Source organism: Musa acuminata, chromosome BXJ3-1 (genome assembly GCF_036884655.1).
Source record: "Musa acuminata AAA Group cultivar baxijiao chromosome BXJ3-1, Cavendish_Baxijiao_AAA, whole genome shotgun sequence".
NCBI lineage: Eukaryota > Viridiplantae > Streptophyta > Magnoliopsida > Zingiberales > Musaceae > Musa > Musa acuminata.
The window spans coordinates 15,798,751-15,818,551 of record NC_088349.1 but is presented as its reverse complement, the minus strand read 5'-3'; the positions used below and the strand labels follow the sequence as shown (position 1 = coordinate 15,818,551).

Below are 19,801 nucleotides of genomic sequence, written 5' to 3'. Positions count from 1 at the left end.
ATAAACATATTGAATTAAGAATGATACTTTATCTTTGTCATGATTTAAAAATTAATATAAAGGAAAAAGAATTATAATATTATATTCTTTTCTTCTATTTGACAATGACAAAAGGAGAGTAAAATTTGTTAGCTTGCATGTTCTAAAATGATATAAAACTTACTAAATTTGTTAGCTTACAAATTGTAAAGAAAAAAAAACTTTCTATGAAGCAAAATTGCTAGCTTGCACTTCTCAAAAGAGAAGAAAGAACTTGCTATCTTGAATATCACCAAGAATTACTAGCTTACAATATCAAGAGAAGCAAAAAGTATTATCTTGCCTATCTTAAGAAACAAAAGTGCAAACTTGCAAAATTTATAATCTTGCACATCTTTAAAATTAATGATGATTTGGTGATTATGCATGTTGTAAAGCGATGAAAAATTTACTATCTAGTATATTGTAAAACTTACATATCTCAAAAACTTGAAAGTTACACTTCTCCTTTTTGTTGATGACAAAGGGGGAGAAGGTATAATGATAATCATGCATGGAATAATATATTGAAATTTTGATTATGCATGATTTTATAACATGTTACTTGGATCTTTGAATTCAAGATTTCTATCAATATAACATATTGATAGGGGGAGTTTAGTTTAAACTCCGTCATCAATTGTCATCATTAAAAAGGGGAAGATTGTTGAATCTCTAATTTTGATGATGAAACCAATTGATAGTGTTTATAATCTGATATATATTTTGAGTAACGTAGGAAACTTCGATTAGGAAAGATAATTAAAGCAGGAAGAATCATGTTGGGTCGGAGTGGAACATGTCAAAAGATTGCATGTCGAGCCGGAGGATCGGTTGACGTATCGATAGAAGGCCTCGGGCCATGGGTTTAGGCATCGGACTAAGGAGAGTGAAAATTATGCCAAGGAAATCAGAGTTGCGAAAGTCAATTGACTGAAGGAGTAATAGGTTATAAGAAAGAACAATGCGCCAAAGAATTAGATGCGACATCAATGAATCAATGACATGCCAGACAATATTTGATTTAGCTTTGTAATAATTGTCTAGATCAAAATAAATTTTAGGCATAATTGGGTTGGAATTAAGCCAACTCAATTAGGGGCTAATTGGGCCTAAGTTTGGGCTGTGTTGGGCCAAGTGAAAGGCCCAAGCAGTGACCTAACAAGTGGAATCGTTAGTGGCACAAACTTCGAGACCGTGTCAAGCGATGGTACTGTCCAAACTCAGTCTCCGAGACTTTCGAGCCGTGGTACCGTCAGTTTGGTCGGTGGTACCGCCAATCTAGGCGATGGTACTACCCAGACACAATCTCTCAAGCGGTGGTACCGCCCAGTGTTAGTACTGCAGTCCATGGTACCGCCCAACACAAGCGGTGGTATTGCTAGGACTCGGGATAAGACCTTTTTTTGCTCTAATTTTGAAGCCATTTGAAGTCTATAAATACCCCAGCTATTCTTGCATGGAGCAGCAAGAATTAAGCATGAAATTGAGTTGAAAAAGGGGGAAAAATACTTGAGAAAAAAATTAGGAAACTCTCTTAGGATTTAGGATCACTTCTTCCTAGTATTTAGAAGTTTGTCTAAAGGGAGAAGTGAGGTCTAAAAAAGAGAGTCTTGTAAGGGTTGTCTCCTAAACTCGTAAAAAGGAGAAAGAGTGTAAAAGGGTAGTTGATCTTCGCCCATTGAAGGAAGTTCGTTAGTGGATCCTGGTGGCCTTGACGGAAGAGGCATCGGGAGTAAATATAGGTCACGACGATCGAACCACTATAAAATTCGGTTTGCATTTATTTCTTATAATTTACCTTTACTATAAACTGCCTTATTTGCTTTACTTTCTCATTACACTTACAAATACTTTTAAGTTAAATATATTTCCGATACGAGCTTTTATCGAATGAAATATTTTCAAATCGATGTCATTTTTATTTACTACACTAATTCACCCCCCCTCTTAGTGCCGACTCGATCCTAATAGAGCTGGGTGTCATGCCACATCTCTTCACGCAAGTGGTTAAGGACAAGCATGGGGGGATGGTGGAGGATGCGATGATGGTGATTGCTCAAGTGGTAGGATGCGATGAGAGCATGAAGGTGTTTTGAAGGGTGGATGATGTCAGCGTTCTGATGGATCTAGTGGTTGGGGGGAGCGGGAGGGCGAGGAAAAACGCTACAGTTGTACTACTGAACCTAGTAAACAATAATGGAGACAAGACAATGGGGGACGTCAGGGAGGTGGATCGGGTGGAGACGATTGTGAAGGCTCTAGTTGACGATGATAGTAGGGTGAGCGCGAGGGGGAAGAGCAAGATAGAGGCACTACTTAGGATTTTGGAGAGTAGACGAGGGAGCTAACCGTAGGGTCTAGATGATATCGAGATAACTCTAATGACTTTATGCTGCGAATATCGCTCCATAATAAAGCCGCATAGTGCTCCGTTATTGCTCTACATTCATCATTATTAAAACCGTCCGTTATTTCAATTAACCGATGATGCTTGGGTAAATAGATTTATATGTTTCACTTTTCTAATTAATTAATTATATTGAGATCAAAATATTAAAAATAATTAATTATATGAGATAATATATAATTAATATTAATTAAATAAGATAATATATAATTAGCCTAAAATAAATTATATATAAATGAGATAATATATAATTATATGAAAACATCCTAAAGGAACGGGAAGCGAACTCGCAATCCAGATTGAGAAGCGAACTCGGTCACGTCATGCACTGTATCAAACTAAACAGAACATCCCAAGTGTTCAAAACCCCAACGTTACCATCCGACGTGGTGCATCTTTTAACCTCACAGTAGCCCGACCTCTATCGGGGTAAGACGTCTAGAAGGAAACCGAAGGTTACCCTCATCCAAGAAAAAGATCTGTTTTAGATTGACGTATATCCAGCTACCCGTTTTCCGTTCGTGGCGAACATCCAGTGGCGTGACAGATGGGACCGATGTCAATTGCCCTAGCTGTGGGCCATGTCCGCGAGGCGTGTCTGGGTCGTGACTTGCGTGGCTATTTGTCGTATCCTCCTTTCACGGACCGCCATTTTGACCACTAAGCGCTCGACCCGGCGGCGTTTGGCCTCGTCACTCGCTCCTGTCTCCTGTCGATGGAGTCCGTCGCGGCATCGCCTGCGATCGCCTCGTCGCCGTCTTCCTTCTCCTTCTTCTCTCGCAAGAGAAGCGCCCGTAGACGCCAATCGCTCCTCCCGATCGCCTCCAAGAGTCGTTTCTATTTTCGTCGTTATTATCCGTCGTATTTGATTCGATTTGTGACCTAAAGTTCTCTTTTCTTCTGATCTTTAGATTGGGGAGATGATGCTGATCTCAATTCGGACTCCGAGAGCACGAGTCTCGTTCCTTTCCTCGGCAATCGCGCTCCCATTTCCCCGCTTCCCAAGGTAAATTACCCGATTCCTCTCTTTATTGGTCTTATATAGGGATCGGAAAAGATGGTTAATCTATTTTTATGGACGCTTCGTGATTCGTCCTTAGGATACGGCTATGGGCTTGGTTTTAAGCGCGGCAGCTGGAAGAGGGTGGACGACGGGATCGGGAATGGAAGGCCCTCCGATCCCCGCCGACTCCGATTCCGCTGATCAGACGGTTCTCACGTTCCCCTGGTCCCTCTACACCCGATCTCCGCGACGTCGAATGCGCGTGGCCTTTACCTGCAACATCTGTGGCCAGCGGACCACTCGTGCCATCAATCCTCATGCGTATACGGACGGCACCGTGTTTGTTCAGGTGCTTCATATGATTGGAACTTAAAAGCACTACTTTTTATTTTTCTGTTTTTATTGATTTTACTCTAAAAGTGGTCCTGGGTTGCATCAGTGTTGCGGCTGCAATGTGTTCCATAAATTGGTGGACAATCTGAATCTGTTCCACGAGATGAAATGTTACGTGAACCCTAGTTTCCTCTACAAAGGAGACATGCCGTTCAATCACATTGATGCAGATGATGATCAGGACATCTTTCCCTTCTTATGAGGTGAAAGAATTGGACGGTATAGAAGTGATCTGTAAATATTGTCTCGTTGGCACGACAAATAATATGTGAATTGATGTGTGTACCGACATCTAGAGATTGACTTGCTTGTCGATGTAATACCTGCACTGTATTTTGCAGTACCTGATGGCACTTAGTTTTTGTTAATAGATATTGGTTGAACCCTTACAGACCTTGTGATATTATGTAAATGTACCTCTGATATCAAGAAGGGAAAAAAAGTAGGAAGAGTTCATCAAACTTCACTAGGGCTTTTGAGGAGCTCTAGGTTGTGTAGGTGATACTTTGTGCATCACAACTGCTCATTTAGTTAAATTTTATTTTCTGGTTATACAACCAATATTGTTGTGGGATGATTCTTTGCTTATGTTGTTGTGCATGTAAGTCTTCAGTTCATAATTCCTGTGATCTTTGTTTTCTTCTGGAGTAACTATGTCTTTTCAGGTAGGATGTAGTTCTCTGCTACCTCTTGTTTTGCACGTCATGTTTTCGTTATTTACCATTATTAAATTTTAAGAGCTGCAAAATGTGATAGGGTTGTTAGCTAAGTGTGAGCAATAAAAAAAGAATCAGTTTGGGTTATTATAGCTCCTTCTTGATTTACTATTATTAAATTTTAAGAGCTGCAAAAAGTGATAGAGTTGTTAGCTAAATGTGAGTAATAAAAAAAAAAAATCAGTTTGGATTATTGTAGCTCCGTCTTGACTCTGCCCATATCTGGTCTACATAAAGAGTAGGTAGGGGTAATCTAACATCCAATATGTGTTGTATTCTTCATTTTAGATTCCTTCCCTTTTTTTTCTTTTCCCTCATCTTCCCTTGGTTTTATTATGTTCAGGTGTTCAATTTTGTATATGACCACTAAGTCATATGCTTTGCAAATAATTTCTGCTGTGTTGAAATATTTCTCTCAGTTTTCAATATTTTTTAAATTCTAATTGTGTTGCTTATACATAATAAGCGAACTCGACATTGGTTGGTTCAAAAGATAAAGTTTTCCAGTATTGTTGTGGTTGCAACTTGCAACCCACCATAGCACTAGTTAGGATGTTCTATTTGGAAAAGGAAAGTATGGTATTTCTAATGCCAGAATGCTGTGCTCGAACGTTCCGGTCCCTGTCAACTGCTGCTAATGTTCGGACACCAATAGATATATGCATTGCTCTACTTCAGATTCTACATTGGGTTTATTATCAGTTTGCACTCTTTCTGTAAGTTGAGTTCTGTTTGTTATTGAAGTATGGCTTTGGGATATTTTTAAGATATTAGTGTTCATATGAGTTCGAGTTGGCTGAAGTATGAAGTTAAACGAGTAATTGGTGAAGTGGGGATCAGATCCATGTAGCTTTCGTTGCAATCCTATATTTCTTTAAGTGATTGGTTATGGAGAGATGATGCTAGTTCTATCCAGATGAGTTCTATTAGCTACTCATTTTTTTAGCATAGAACCACATGTCTTAGCTTGGAGGAACATGATTGTTGCACATGGTATCCACGTGTTGTATTGCTGTTATAGGTAGAAAAAGATGTCTGTTTGCAAGACACCAGGATTTGTCATATAGTCTTAGACAAACATGAGTCTCATAGAAACCTGATTTTTATTATTAATTACTTGCAAATTTTTCTCTGCAATCTTTCCTTCCGGGCATCTATTTGCAAGAAGGGCAGTGTTTCTTCATGTTTTATTTCATTCTTTATTCATAAAAAGAAACTATTTCTCTATTTGGATGTCTTAATTGCCTGTATAATCAATCTGCTTTGTGCCTTCTATTCTGGATGGTCATGTGCCTTTTCTATTTTCCATATACATCATATTTTTCTTAATGATTGCAATGTCTCTATCTGCTATAATTGCCCAACATACAATCAAAATTATCCTTGGTTGATCCTGACCATTTAACATGTGGCACTATCTTTCTGGGTTCTTGTTATTTTTCTTTTTGTCGAATTTAATGGCGATGAATCTCTCTATTAGTATTATTTTGTATTGGGGAAACTCTTCTTGAAGTGGTTATCTATTCCTTCTGTTTTTATTCTCAATGTAAGTCATTCAACATCAACAATTAAAGCATTTACCTCCTCCAAAAAAGTATGCCAAGGAATTGCTGATGAGTCCTGATCTATGTTTAGTCATCCAGTTAGTGTTTTGCCTGGAGATCTGGCTTTTGGTTATCCTTCAATGTAAGGTACCATCATACTATCCAAGAAGCTGTTACTTGCTACAACGTTTTTCCTTCTTTACTTTAGTTCTTTGCTTATATTCTTAGGTGCTTTCCACTAGTTTGTAGCATTTTATTTCCACTTGAAATTATTACAGGATGCTCTATTTTTCCCTTGAGTTTTCAATTATCCTCAGTATGCGCTTCTTGTTTTGTATTTTTAACATTTGCACATCAGTTATTAGATGAGACCATGAGAACAAAGGTGATAATTCATATTACAAGGCTTACCAAATCATGTTCGAAGTGTTAATCAGTTAGTTTTTATTTTATCCAGATCATGGTGTTGGAGTCAAGACTAGTGCTTGGATGGCAGAGGATGTCGTGGTATCCATGGCTTAACAAATATGGGATCAATTTCCAGTGCTTTATTTGATATAAAAATAGAAAAAGGAAATTAAGGGTTTGTCATATTGTTGCTCATAATAGTTCTTTTCTTGTTGTTCTAGCTATCAGGATATTTTCATGTATGGTACTGATTCCATAGATATTCTTAGACAGGTGTCTAATATTAATTTAGAACTTGCTGGGGTGGGTTGAAAGTCTGAATGCTATACTCAAGAAAATATCTGCATCCTTTGCAAACTACTAGGCCGAATAAAATTCCACAGGTCTTGGTGTTTAATATGTTTCCTTCAGCGTTTGATTTTTGTATGACAATATCAGTCAGAAGTTTCTGTTTGCAAACTAACTTGATTATTCATATTATATATGTCTCTTTGTAGCTCATGGATGTTACCACTGTGAAATCTGTGGTCATGACATGTTTACAAGGGAAGATGTGAAGAGGCCTTATTACTCTGGATCATTTCCCAGGTGACTCGTCTGCCTTTTCTGGAATAGCTTCATTTCTACTCAGTCTGATCCATCGACAGTCGTTAACAGAAATGCTCTCGTTTGCCCAATCTTACTACAGAGATGACATTACAATACATGCAAGAAGCCTTGCAAGTAGATCTCAATATCCCCATTGACTTTAGAGGAGTGACTAAGGAGTTTTTATCTTTATTTCTTCTAAGATGGAGGTGAACTTCTGAGTTAGAAATGATACTTCAAAACATGCTACATCGTGTAAGAAGTTGGACCAACATGGGACCTCTTTGTAGTCGTGGTTCAATTGTTCAATCATTCCATGGTCCACATGATGAATGAGCTTACTGACCTTGATTTGATGTGTAGGTGTGTTATGAACTTGAGGACAAGATGGAAGAAGCTGGTGGAAACATTATAGACTATCGAAGGTTGTAATTTCTTCCTTTAACGTTAGTATAACTCTGTGGTTGTTCTTCAGATCGACAATTCTATTTTTCATGATGCAAACTGTTTGGTTTCCGTGTACGTTTTCCTACTTGATCTTAATACCATGAGAAACCTCTCTCAAACTTAGGAGTCAATTTGGTTGATTCTTGCCATTAGTCCATCGGATGTTACTGCTGTTGTTTTCTTTCTCCCTCCCTCTTGTTTTAACCTTTCTGTGGCGTGTTGCTGGCAATTGTTCTGTTACTAGTTGCAGAGGTTACATAGGGCCAAAGCTTACCAACAATATTGACTGAGATCTTTCCAGACTTACTGAAGGAGGTAAAGGAGAGCTAGTGAGGTTACGTGGGTCCAAACCTTACCAACAATATTGAGTGAGATCTTTCAAGACTTATTGAAGGAGATAAAAGGCGAGCTAGTAGTGATGGCGTTGCAGGACATTTGTCGGATCCTACGTAATAGAATATAACTTACTGAGCTTGAATCAATAACTCTCAATGCTAAAGTTCAAGCTAATTATAATAGTCTTACCAAATCCTTTATAAGTCAATTCAACCTTTTGCCCCTCTTACCATGTGACTAAATTGAGGATCACTGTGCTAGTAGGAAAATGACTACATTAAATTGCGTGAGACACAGGATCCATGGAGAAACTACCCGACCTGAAAAAAGGTTCTCAATAGTAATTTTTGCTTAGTTTGTGCTGCAGATTTCGAGTAATCCTCATTTGTCATCTATAAAAATAGTTATTGATATTCCAATCTTTTGTTCTTCATCCCAGTGAATTTTTCTCGGATGTTTACCAGGAACACAACCAAGGAAAATGAGCATTTGATAGGACGATGAGATATCGACAACGTTTTGGCCTCAGTTTTTACTTGGTACAAACGGCCAGTTTCTCCCAGTATTTCCCAACACAGAGTCATCATTCTCTTGAAGATACTACAAAAAGGAACCATTTGAACCGGGAGACTTGCGCTGCTCTTCTCTCGGTCGCCACGATGACATTGGAGGTGTTGTTGAAGATGAGGCAACAACCTCAGCAGCAACAAGAAGTAGGGTGGCTCCATCAGGTGGCACAGGGCCCTGTGGGTGTTGTACAAGGGGCAAGAGAGTGGGCAGGCAAGTTGATCCCACCCCCTCTCATCGACAGAGTGGGGCCCTTGAGTGAGCTGGCCCCGCTTACATGGTCAGCATTGAGGAAGACTACGATGACCGTTATGTCGTCATGGAAGTGGCGGCGAACCCCACGATCGATCTTGTTGAGATCGGAGTATCTCATCTCCCGCTTCTTTGCTGCTTCTCGGAGTGCAGCTTTGATCAACCGACGAGCAATCCCCTGCAGAAGAGCAGCAAATTGTGGTCTGATGAGCCACACATCAAAGACACGCAGGTTTGCAAGACTGCGGCTTGTGGCAAATGATATTAAAAAAGAAGCAACGCAGTATATCATACTAATGCAGAATGAGATGACTAGATAAAAATGTCTTTATAAGGAAATTGGAAATTACTATGAGATCAAACACGTACACTGTGAGGATTGTTATGAACAATATCCACAGCTTCTTGGTTGCTAAGATGCTCCCAGAGCCCATCAGATGCAAATATAAGAAACAGATCCTGTGGTTGCATTGGTTGCACAGAAATCGATGGTTCCGCACTGAGTATAGGCTTTTTGAAAGGCTCACGAAGACGAAACTTTGCATACAGTGGCTCCCGGTTAAATTCTGCCTTCTTTAGGTATACATCGCCAATCGACCTAGTGATCTGTAGCAGATATCTGTACTCACTGAATAAAAGCCAACATAGAGAAAAAAGAAAAGCTAATTCTAGATATCAAACAGTGTAATGCACATGAACCTGTAAGATGTGGCATGAAATCAGTGGAAAACAGGAGATGGCTGGAAAATTTACTTAATATAGCTGATATAAGCAGTGGGGTGTGTTTGATTAAGTGAAGTTTTGGTAGAAAAACTGTCAAAAGTAATGCCAAAAAAAGAGTAACATCACAGTTCATCACTAAGGCTACTAGAAACCCAGATCCTGCAAGCTAGAGCACTTTCAGATTCATCATTTAGCATATTGCAAATCCAAAAGCAATAGAAAATCTCACATATCTTGTTAAAAGGCCATACATTATCATTAGTATTCTTATTTATGATGACTACAGTACATATGAAAGAGATAGTACCAATTAATGACACTACCTGCATTTGTATGTTACCATTGTAGACTACGAAGGTTTGATGGAAGAATATGTCAGGTACTTTCAAAGAACCAAACAAGAACAAGCAAGGTTCAGATTGAATACTTGACAAGGACAAGCTGAAAAGTTCCTTTTCCCATAAATAAACCAAGTCTGGTGCATAATGAACTCAAAAAATAAGTATTGTTAGTATCAGGAAAATCATTATATGTAGATCATTAGAGGGGGAAAAAAAGAAAAACAATGTTGTTTGGCTAGGTCAATGTCCTCAGGCCTACCCCTGCAAATCGAAATATCATTTCCGTGACTGGAATCATTGCTACCTAGGTCATAAGAAACAAAAAAGAAACTTATCATCACACAAAAGATTTGTCCTCAAAGACATGAGCAACAAGTCCACCAAACTAATTGAGAGAAAGAACAAAAAGTAAAAAATAAATTGACAGAAAATCCAGGATAAGAACATCAAAGAATGAAGTAGCTAGTTAGTTGCGGTTAGACCAACCTAACCAAAAAGGGCCCGAGTCCTGAGTAGGTCATGTGGACCGAATAGTTAAAATATCAAAAACCATGTGATCGCATATGCATCTAACACAAACAAGTCAACAAAGTGTTATTTACAGAATTAAAAAGAAAAAATTTGTATAGGGCATTGAGGTACTCAAAAAGTCTTATTTTACCATACAAAAAAGATGTAAAAAAATAAAAATATGAAAAATTTATCCCATCTGCCAGTTCCCATTTGAGAGCCACACCCTCAACTAAGACTGGACTACCAAGTCATTTCCTATTTCCTCTATGCTGGCTAAATCGTGATTTACATCTTTTGATTTCTCACTTAATAAAAAATTAAACCCTCTTGAATTAGCAATGTATCAACTTGGATGCTCTTTATTTGACTGAGATAAAATCATCAAGAAGGAGAAAAGCTACTATCTAAATGAAGTATATGCAGATGCTCTTTATTTGTCCCCAAGTACATTTGACTTCATAACAATCAGATCCACTGAAAAAAGGTTTTCAGAGAAAAAGCTTTCTTGTAGTTGTTGCAATTCATGACTGGTGTAACATTGCCGAATATGCAAGTTTTTAACTCAAATGGTGCCTGAAATCTTCAGTCCAAATATTGTCAAATAGATTAAGGTGAAATAAAAAGCAAACCTACAATGTAAATGCATCTTTAGTACAGAATGTAAAATGTTCATTTCAGAGCAGTGTCACTACTAAAAAATCCTGCACTTGTACAATTAAATAATGATACAACCAATGGTTCGACCACTGCTTCCTCTGCTACTGCCAAACCTACCACTCTATGTCATCCACTTAATTATACATTTACAAAAGGCCATCTCAATTTAAATGCAAGTGAACAATCAGATTAGCAAACATTTAGTTGGTTATGAAAGCAGAACCAGTACACCCACTGGTATAATATAGTGACTGGACAGGAGATTGACTGAAAATGATGGAAGAAGTATAAAGAAGAATGAATAAAATGCATGGTACTTTGCTGTTTGCAAGCTAGAAGCACCAATAGAACATAAGAAAGGTGACCTTTTATATACTTACAAGAATATATGGAAAATATGGAGAAGCATAAATTGCCAAGTATTATGAAACTTGGTTTATCATTCTTTTGTAAATGAACCAATAGATAAGTTTTAAGCTTTAAGCACCTGGATTAGACCCTTCACCCTCCAAACATTATGCTTCAAAACAACAACTTGTTTATCTTCTGGGTGCATTGACTGCAACTCTTGTCTCACAGATTCAATTCCAGCATTGTGTTCTGCTGATAACTGGACAGCCAAAACTTTGCCAGTTGCTTTAACAAGTTTCCCAAGAACAACACGGGAGTCCCCGAGATTAGCTGTATATATCAAACCACCACTGATTACTCCAACAAGACAGCATGAGCCTACAGCTGCAATCTGAGGCTTTATAGGCCATTGCTTGGTAACCAGAGAGAGGAAACCTTCTTCAGTAGCTTGGTATGCCTTCCGTATTACTTCAGCTGACATGGACTGCTGTTCAGCTGCAAATCCTGCAAAAAGAACAATTTAATCTTATATATTCTTTCAGTGAGCAGAAATGCTTTGGTTTGAGATGTGATGTGTGTTATGTTTTATATCAAGTGAAAGAAGAAAAATATAAGTTTGGTGTTTACATAACTTTTTCTCACGGTCAACTAATAAATTAATATCCTAGACTTCAGCGATATAACAGATATATCTAATGGTGACCAAGGCACTGCATGGAGAACATACAAGCTTCACAAAGTTGCATAGGACAAACTAATGTTATATCACACAGGTTCTCATGTCCACTAATGTTATACTGCTGAAAATTTTTTCCGAAACTACGAGTGCCATCCAAGTCAAATTGTATTGAGCTAGTTAGCTCAAAAATATCAAGATAATTGATTTATCAAATGAACAAAATAGATTTCTATCTTAGAGAACTTGTCGTACCAACCATTAAGTTTGTAAACAACATAAGTTAATGGAAGTTGCAAGTCCTAAGCACGGTCATTCCAAATTAAACACTTACGCTTAAGATGCTGAAAAAGATGATTATTGATATAACAGGAGGTTTCAGGGCCCCCATGACCATCATATACACCGACAAAGGTACCATAAGGCCCTGACTCAAGCAAGCTCAGTGGTCCAGATTCGATCTGGCTCTGGTCCTCAAGCAAGCTGTTTGCTTGGATGACAGCCATGGAGAACTCCCCGTTTATGTGCTGGCCACTGTCCTTGTACCATAGAAGACCATCCTGCCGGCCTACAACATCGGAGCCTGTGTGGACATGTCCACCCACCGCCGGTTGCCAGCAGGCCTTCAGTATGTTCATCAAGGCCGCTAACATCCCTCATCTCATCCAGGCTCGCCTCCGAGTTCGTGACATCTATCCTAAATCAATTTGTATCCAACAAGCAAAAGAAGCAATTTTTCCTCCCCTGAATCACAAGAATTCACATAAATCACGTCATTTACTAGAAAAAGAGTCACAAAACAGCAGCAACTACAGTAATCATGGAAGACTCCAACAAAAGTCGAACTTTCTCATCTAGAATAAGCTTAGAAACTTAATTGCCAACAAGGTGCAAACAAATCACGCTTTGACTTCTTCAATCATTTCAATTAAGATGGGCGATAAGTAGGTGAGACGAACCCAAAGGCAGAAACTAAACTCGGAAAAGATCTGCCACTTATTGGACAAATTCAGCTCTCAACCGCCCGGCCGAAGAAAAAGGTCGCAGAATCACAATCCAACACCCTTTCAAGCACGAAATCGAAGAAAAGAAACCAGCTAACAACCACGCGATCTCCGCACCAATCTTAAAACGCACGTCTTTTCATCAGGCGTCCGCACCGGAGCGGGAGGGATCCCAGAAGAGAGCGCCACACAGAATCACGCCAAACCCGACGCATTACATAACGAAAAGAAGAGACCTTCAGATCACTCCAGCCTTGGGCGTTCGGTTGTCCGGCGACCTCAGATCTGGAGAACGAGATGATGAAGTCGACTCTTCTTATTGGGTTCGGCTTCCAAGCAGCGGATTTAGAGGAAAAGAAGGCTTCTTTTCTGTCTCTCCAAGATCGTTAGCGGACAAAACCCATTAAGAACCAACAACAGAGACCCCAACGGGACCGAGGCGAGGTGCAGCGAATGGGCTCCACCATCTTCACCACCGCCACGCCCGCTAGAGAGAGAGGTAGGAACTTAGGTAATTGGCGAAGAGGAGCCTAAGAAGAAGGTCGAGAATTTGGCACAAATACCCCTGAACTATAGCTTAAATTCATAGAGGTACGGATAGGAAATTACACTCGCACCCCTATAAAATGAAAATTTGTAATACCCTCCGCGTCGGCTGGCCATTAATCTAATATACGAAAGGAGAAAAGCCAAGTGACATGCGAGGCTAATATCAGCTCTCGGATCATTAATTACAACCTGAGTCAATGAGATAATACACTCATTAATTTATTTAAATCTCAATTGGTTATCCAATATATATTTATTATATCTTTATAAATCAATTTCTAGATAAAGATTAAATTTAAATATTTAACAAATTGATTGATTATTTATGCTAGAACTAATAGGTATATTGGTTTTTTCTAGAGGGGAATAATCCTTTCGATCTTCTTAGGTAAATTCAGTCTAAAGGGAGGAATTGTGTCCTGTATTTACTTAGTAACATTTTTAGTTAGAAAGAAAATAAAAAAAAAGTGATATGGGAGAATGGCCCACCACATGATCCTATCTATCAATCATGTCAATCTCTTATCAGAAAGGAGTAGAGTAGTGGTGCAGGGTAGGTACATGCTCCCACACCAAATGGATGACTTTGGCTCCCCTCTCTCTCTCTCTCTCTCACAGGTCAAATTTGTATGAAACATATGATTAAAAATAATAATTATTATTATATAGCAAATATGTACATCTAGAATAATTCAATTACAAATATTTTAATAGGATTATCACAATTACCACAAACTTAAGCTGTCAAGAAAAAAAAAAATCCAAATACATATACTCAAACTCTTTTGAAAACAAGTGCATGATGTAAGGTAAAAAAAAAAAAGAAAGAACAAGCATTGCACAAATACCTATTTAAGCTTAAGATAATTGTTCAGAGGACCAATCTATTCTTAAGATCGAACACTATGATCTTTGTAGCAATTGATGGACATTGACCAAAAACGTTTGGAATGCTGGTGTCAGGAGCAAGAAACCAGCTCTGAAGCACTTGAATAAGAACCTCCTCCAGCGTTTCCTACTGAGAGTGGCAGCGATGCGGCCAATCCCAGTGGTCCTGACAGTGATGAGCAAGCAGCAAAGGATAGCGTGCCCTCTCACTCGTTAATGGCAGATGACGAAGGAGAGAGAGAGAAAGAGAGAAAGAGGGTCGTTCACTGCCCTCCTCAATGGCACCTTCAAGTGCTCATGTCACTTTCTGGGTGGATGAAGACATCAGGGAAGCAAGAGAGGCAATGGTGGCCTTCCCATGTGAGGTCAGTCTCCCCTTGGTTTGCTCTTAGCTCCAGTGATCCATCTGCTGCTACGAGACCCATCTGTATCCAAAGCCCTTAAATAATGGAAGGGCTCCACACACTGTCACCCTTCTCATTCTGATGTCCTTTAACAGCCTTTCTGTCTCCTCCAAACGCTCTCTCATGGTGGGGATGGATAAAGCCACCAGCCTACAGAAAAGAGGAGCCTTTGCATCAAGGGATGCAGCTCTTCTCCCTCACTCTCGTCTCTTCAACCACAGGTCAGTGAAAAAGGTGAACCAGCTTCACCTAATCATTGAGCAGGTGATTTACTGTGATAAATACTTAGCATAATCTTAACAAGATAAACATGCCGTGTCTTTTGGACTGCACTCCACAGAGAAGGCATCAGAAGCTTTTCTCCTGAACTATTCTTACAGCTGTATTGGCAGGTGATGGTGGTACTTCCTTAGCTCCTTTGCATGCCTTCCAAATAACTCGTGGAATCTTTCAAACTTGTTGGTGCATTCAAGCCATATGACTGGTTTCATGATCTAAGTCATGAGCAAATGTGTCCACATCACTACTGCTGTCATGTCCACTGGAGTCTGACAAAGCGCATTATGTCCCCAGACTTTGATCTACGAGACAAAGACGACGAGTGACCTCTGTGCATTCGACCATATGGTCGCACTTGGGATAATGTCAACTCCACACGATATTAAGAAGAAAATTTTTCTTAAACTGTGGTAAATATTTGGCACGTGAGATGAAATAACTATAAATTAATTAAATTAAGATTTAGTTATCGGAGTTAGATGTTAGATTCGGAACCAATCGAAATCTCTCATGTTGATTTCAGTTGACTTTGTACTTATCGATTCAAGTAGTATTGAACCTTGTAAAGTTACATCGAGAGCATCTAGATAATGTCATTTTGATGTTTAAGTTAGCTTTAGGGTCAGATAGTTCAGCTTATGATTTAAGTTGTTTAAGTTGTATTGGGAAAAGTCTCTAGAAACTTATGTGGGGAGTCTTTTTTTTATAGTGGGCTCTTAGTATCATTACTCCCACAATCGATATGTGGAGAGTAGCATTCTTCTCACAGATTTAATGGTGATTGTGGCATGTTAAATCCGAGATATAATAATGTTTAATCAATTTAACCTCATGATGAGGTGTTGGTTACATATTGATCATATGATACTGAGGTGTCAACTATATGATATTGAGATAACGATCAGTTGCTTTGAGTTACCAATCATAGTATTACAAATATAATTATAATTGCTTAAGTCATAAGGCATCCTTATGTTACCCGTCTACAAAAGATCAATATAGAGTAACTTTATATAGGTCCTGAAAGACCTACTAAAAGAAAGTTGATTAGCTTCAAAAAAAATGTGTGATAAACAAGGTCTTGACATTTCGGGAAAGAGGGTAGCTTACAAATAATTTAGCAAACACTTACGGTGTAAAAAAGAGAAAACAAAAGGAAGAAAAAATAAGAAATTTAGATGACAAAAGAACACCTATAAGTCCATAAACTATTGTTCCACTAGGTGTCAGATGTTAACCCTTGTAAATTCTAAGCTTTGGGTTGATCTCTTTACAGGATCGGTCTCCTTGGAATTCTATAAGAGTTCCTTCCTCCAAATTGCTGCAGAAAAGATTCATCTATTGCTTATTAAAAGAGGATGAATACATGGCTATTTATAGGGCTTCTAAACCCTAACTCCTAATATGACTCATACTCAAGACTTCTATTCCTTTATAACTCCTAATAATTCTCTAAGAACAACTTATGACTCATACTCAAGACTTTTATTCCTTTACAACTCCTAATGTTTCTCTAAGAAATAACCTCCTAACCATAGCCGGCCTCTTCACCTCTTTAATAGGGGTCAGCTAGGTAGGTTAACATGAATGTCCTTCTCAATTAGGACTCTCCTAGCTAGAGTCCTAACAAATCCACCCGTCCTCTTCAAATCAGCCTTGTCCTCGAGGTTGACGATTCATGAATTTTGGGAAGTTGATCTTCAAATCGTCATAGTTCTCCCAAGTGGCACTTTCTGCTGGTAAGTTCGCCCACTGTATTAGCACTTTAGTAGTGGGTCATCATCGTCGAGTCACAATCCGTCGATCAATAATAGCACTCGGTTGGGTCTAGAGTTCTCCTTGGGTAGTCATATTTGGTGGATGACTTTGGGCTGTCTCCAAGCACTTGTTCACCACTTTCGTCTGGCCATTGGTTTGTGGGTGATACGCCGTACTCCTTTTCAATTTAGTGCCCTGCATCTTGAATAACTCTTTGGAAGGTGGCAGCCCTTCGATGAAGTTCATGGAGATGTCAGTCCACATCGAGTCCGATATGAGTAGTGGTTGTAGCTTCCCTGGACTTGCAATTGTTTCACCCTTGTGCTATTGACATATATAACATTATGCCACATATTCAGCAATAATTTTTTTCATCCCTATCTAATAAAAAATTTGCTTCACTCTTTTGTAGGTTCTCAGGAATCCAGAGTGCCCTATTGAAGGTGTAGAGTGCATTTTATGCATGATGATATTGATGCAAAGAGAGTCAGGTATAAGCACAATGTGACCTTTGTAGTATAGATCCCTCGAATCCCAAGTGTAGTAAGCTATTGCACTTGGATCCTCCTCCAATTTTTTTATGATATTGCTAATCTCTGGATCCTTCTTCCATTCTTCCCTAATGTCCTCAAGGAAGCTGGTGGTAGGAAGGGAGATGGCTGAAAACTTAGCTTGCTCAGGTAGCCGTGAGAGTACATCTACAACAATATTTTCTTTCCCCTTTTTGTAAATAATTTCATAATCAAATCCAAGACGTTTGGTTACCCATTTTTGTTGCTTAGGGGATGATATCTTTTGCTCTAAAAAGTATTTGAGGCTTCTATGGTCGGTTTTAATTTGAAATCACCGACCAATCAAGTAGGGTCTCCATCTTGTTACTACGTGCACAATGGCGAGCATCTCCTTATCATATATTGACATATTTTGATAGGAGGGAGATAATGCCTTGCTGGTTTATGTGAGTGGTTGACCATCTTGCATAAGAATGACTCCAATTCTGACTCCAAATGCATCAGCCTCAATAATGAAGGGTTGACTGAAATCTGGTAGCACTAGCACCGGCGCCGTTATCATGGCTACCTTAAGTTTGTCGAAGGCAGTAGAGGCTTTGTCTGACTATTGGAAGATATCTTTTTTTAGTAGAGAAGTGAGGGGTGCGCTGATCTTCCCATAGTTCTTAACAAATTTTCGGTAGTAGCTTGTTAGTCCAAGGAACCCACGTAGTAATTTTATGTTTGTATGTTTCGGCCAGCCTTGCATTGCTTTAATTTTTGTTGGGTCTACCACCACTCCTTCTGATATTATATGCCTAAAGTTCTCTACTTTTTGCTAGAGAAAACTGCACTTTAGTTGCTTAACAAAAAGAGTATTCTCTCGAAGGATCGTCAAAATAACCCGTAAATGCTGAAAATGAGTCTCAAGAGAAGGGCTATAAATAAAAATATCACCGAAAAATACCGGTACAAATTTACGAAGAAAGCTTTGAAAAATATTATTTATTAGACTTTGAAAGGTTGAAGGAGCATTAGTAAGTCCAAAAAGTATTACCAAGAATTCATAATGGCCGTTATGTGTACGGAATGCAGTTTTTGGAATGTCGTCTTCACATACCCGAATTTGGTGGTAACCGGATTGGAGGTCCAACTTCGTGAAGACTCGAGCTCCTTTTAACTCATCAAGAAGTTCATTCACCACTGGTATTGGATACTTTTCCTTGACGGTGATGCCATTTAAAGCTTGGTAGTCGATGCACATCCTCCAAGTTCCGTCCTTCTTGCGTACAAGTAGCACCGGTGAGGAATAGGGGCTGCAACTTGGTCGAATCACTCATGTTTCAAGCATCTTCTTTATGATCTTTTCAATTTCATCCTTCTGGAGGTGAGGATATCGGTACGACTGATTGTTCACAGGTGGCTTGCCCGAAAGGATTAGAATCCGATGGTCATGTTGCCGAGTAGGAGGAAGACCACGCGGCTCAGCAAAAAATGTCAGCAAATTCAGCAAGCAATTGGGCGAGATTTTGATCTTCAATTTATATTTTCTTCCCCTCTAGTTGCTGTTAGAGATGCATCAAAAAGCTACAATTTACCTTGTGTAAAACTTTCTTTATTCGTTGGGTCAAAACAGTGGTTACATTGCTTTCGCGCTTCCCGCGTAGGATGATCTATTTGCCTTTGCAGTAGAATTTCATAATTAATTTGAAGAAGTTTCAAGAGACGTCACCTAGCATCGTTAGTCATTCTATGCTAAGCATGGCCTTATAGTCATTAATTGATAGGAGCAAGAAGTCGGTGATAATTTCTTGGTCTTGCAGTAATAGTTTCACCTGCGGACATCTTCGGTCGCATTTTAGGATTCTTCCATCGGCGACCTTTACGTCGAACTTGCTACAACCTTCGATGTGGAGTGTCATCCGAGAAGCAACCTTACTATTTATGAAGTTATTAGTACTGACCATGTCGATGAGAATAGTGATCAGTTGTTGTTTGAGAAGGCCTCCAACTTTCATCATTTGCAGGTTTGAGTAGTCGGCTAGTGCGTGTACCGTAAAGTCAGTCGGTTGTGGCTCTTCTTCTACATCTTCTTATTCATATTCAAGGCTCTCTTCTGGATGTTTAATGATATCTTATTCTACTAGTTCAATCACAAGAAGTCTCCCTTTTTTACAGTGATGCTTGCGGCTCCACAGCTCGTCGTAGTGCCAACATAACCCCTTCGTAGATCACTCCCAAAGCTCTTCTCTTGTCAACCTTTTTGGTGTAGGGGCTCGGTTGATAGTAGGGGGGGCTGAGGGCTTCAGTATTGTTGGTCGGGGAGTGACTCTAGTCCAACGGGCTTTATGGTTCAATCACTCCTCTTGAAGTCGTGCGAAAGAGATGGCTGCCATAAGCGTGTACGGTTATTGTGCTTTAACTTCTCCTCAGATCTCTAGCTTCAAGTCCTCAATAAAGGTCCATAATAGCTATTTTTTAGACC

The 19,801-nt window shown here is 39.1% G+C and overlaps 2 protein-coding genes across 5 annotated transcripts; one reads left to right on the top strand and one right to left on the bottom strand.

Moving 5' to 3' along the window:
- The first annotated feature begins 3,082 nt into the window (after positions 1 to 3,082).
- On the top strand, positions 3,083 to 4,213 carry LOC135629358 (uncharacterized). Its single transcript, XM_065136597.1, has 4 exons — positions 3,083 to 3,258; positions 3,340 to 3,434; positions 3,529 to 3,780; positions 3,871 to 4,213. The coding sequence occupies exons 1-4, from the start codon at positions 3,144 to 3,146 to the stop codon at positions 4,024 to 4,026; spliced, it is 618 nt and encodes a 205-aa protein (XP_064992669.1). The 5' UTR covers positions 3,083 to 3,143; the 3' UTR covers positions 4,027 to 4,213.
- Positions 4,214 to 8,319: 4,106 nt separating this feature from the next.
- LOC135629357 (probable protein phosphatase 2C 60) lies at positions 8,320 to 13,337 on the bottom strand. 4 transcript variants are annotated; one of them, XM_065136596.1, is made up of 5 exons: positions 13,184 to 13,337; positions 12,278 to 12,687; positions 11,404 to 11,771; positions 9,052 to 9,288; positions 8,320 to 8,860 (listed from the first exon to the last, which is right to left on the bottom strand). In XM_065136596.1, the coding sequence occupies exons 2-5, from the start codon at positions 12,594 to 12,596 to the stop codon at positions 8,591 to 8,593; spliced, it is 1,194 nt and encodes a 397-aa protein (XP_064992668.1). In that variant the 5' UTR covers positions 12,597 to 12,687; positions 13,184 to 13,337; the 3' UTR covers positions 8,320 to 8,590. The 4 variants fall into 4 exon arrangements, with proteins under 4 accessions (XP_064992668.1, XP_064992666.1, XP_064992667.1 ...); XM_065136594.1 differs by having other exon boundaries at positions 12,922 to 13,331; XM_065136595.1 differs by having other exon boundaries at positions 13,081 to 13,331.
- Between the last annotated feature and the right edge of the window lie 6,464 nt (positions 13,338 to 19,801).

Bases quoted from the DNA above. Each gene is read 5' to 3' on its own strand.
- LOC135629358 (XM_065136597.1), top strand. From the start codon at position 3,144: ATGGAGTCCGTCGCGGCATCGCCTGCGATCGCCTCGTCGCCGTCTTCC. The intron at 3,259-3,339 runs GTCGTTTCTATT...TCTGATCTTTAG, and splicing joins CCTCCCGATCGCCTCCAAGA to ATTGGGGAGATGATGCTGAT. The intron at 3,435-3,528 runs GTAAATTACCCG...ATTCGTCCTTAG, and splicing joins CCATTTCCCCGCTTCCCAAG to GATACGGCTATGGGCTTGGT.
- LOC135629357 (XM_065136596.1), bottom strand. From the start codon at position 12,596: ATGTTAGCGGCCTTGATGAACATACTGAAGGCCTGCTGGCAACCGGCG. The intron at 9,289-11,403 runs GTGCTTAAAGCT...TATCTGCTACAG, and splicing joins GGGTGAAGGGTCTAATCCAG to ATCACTAGGTCGATTGGCGA. The intron at 8,861-9,051 runs GTACGTGTTTGA...GCTCTTCTGCAG, and splicing joins TTCATAACAATCCTCACAGT to GGGATTGCTCGTCGGTTGAT.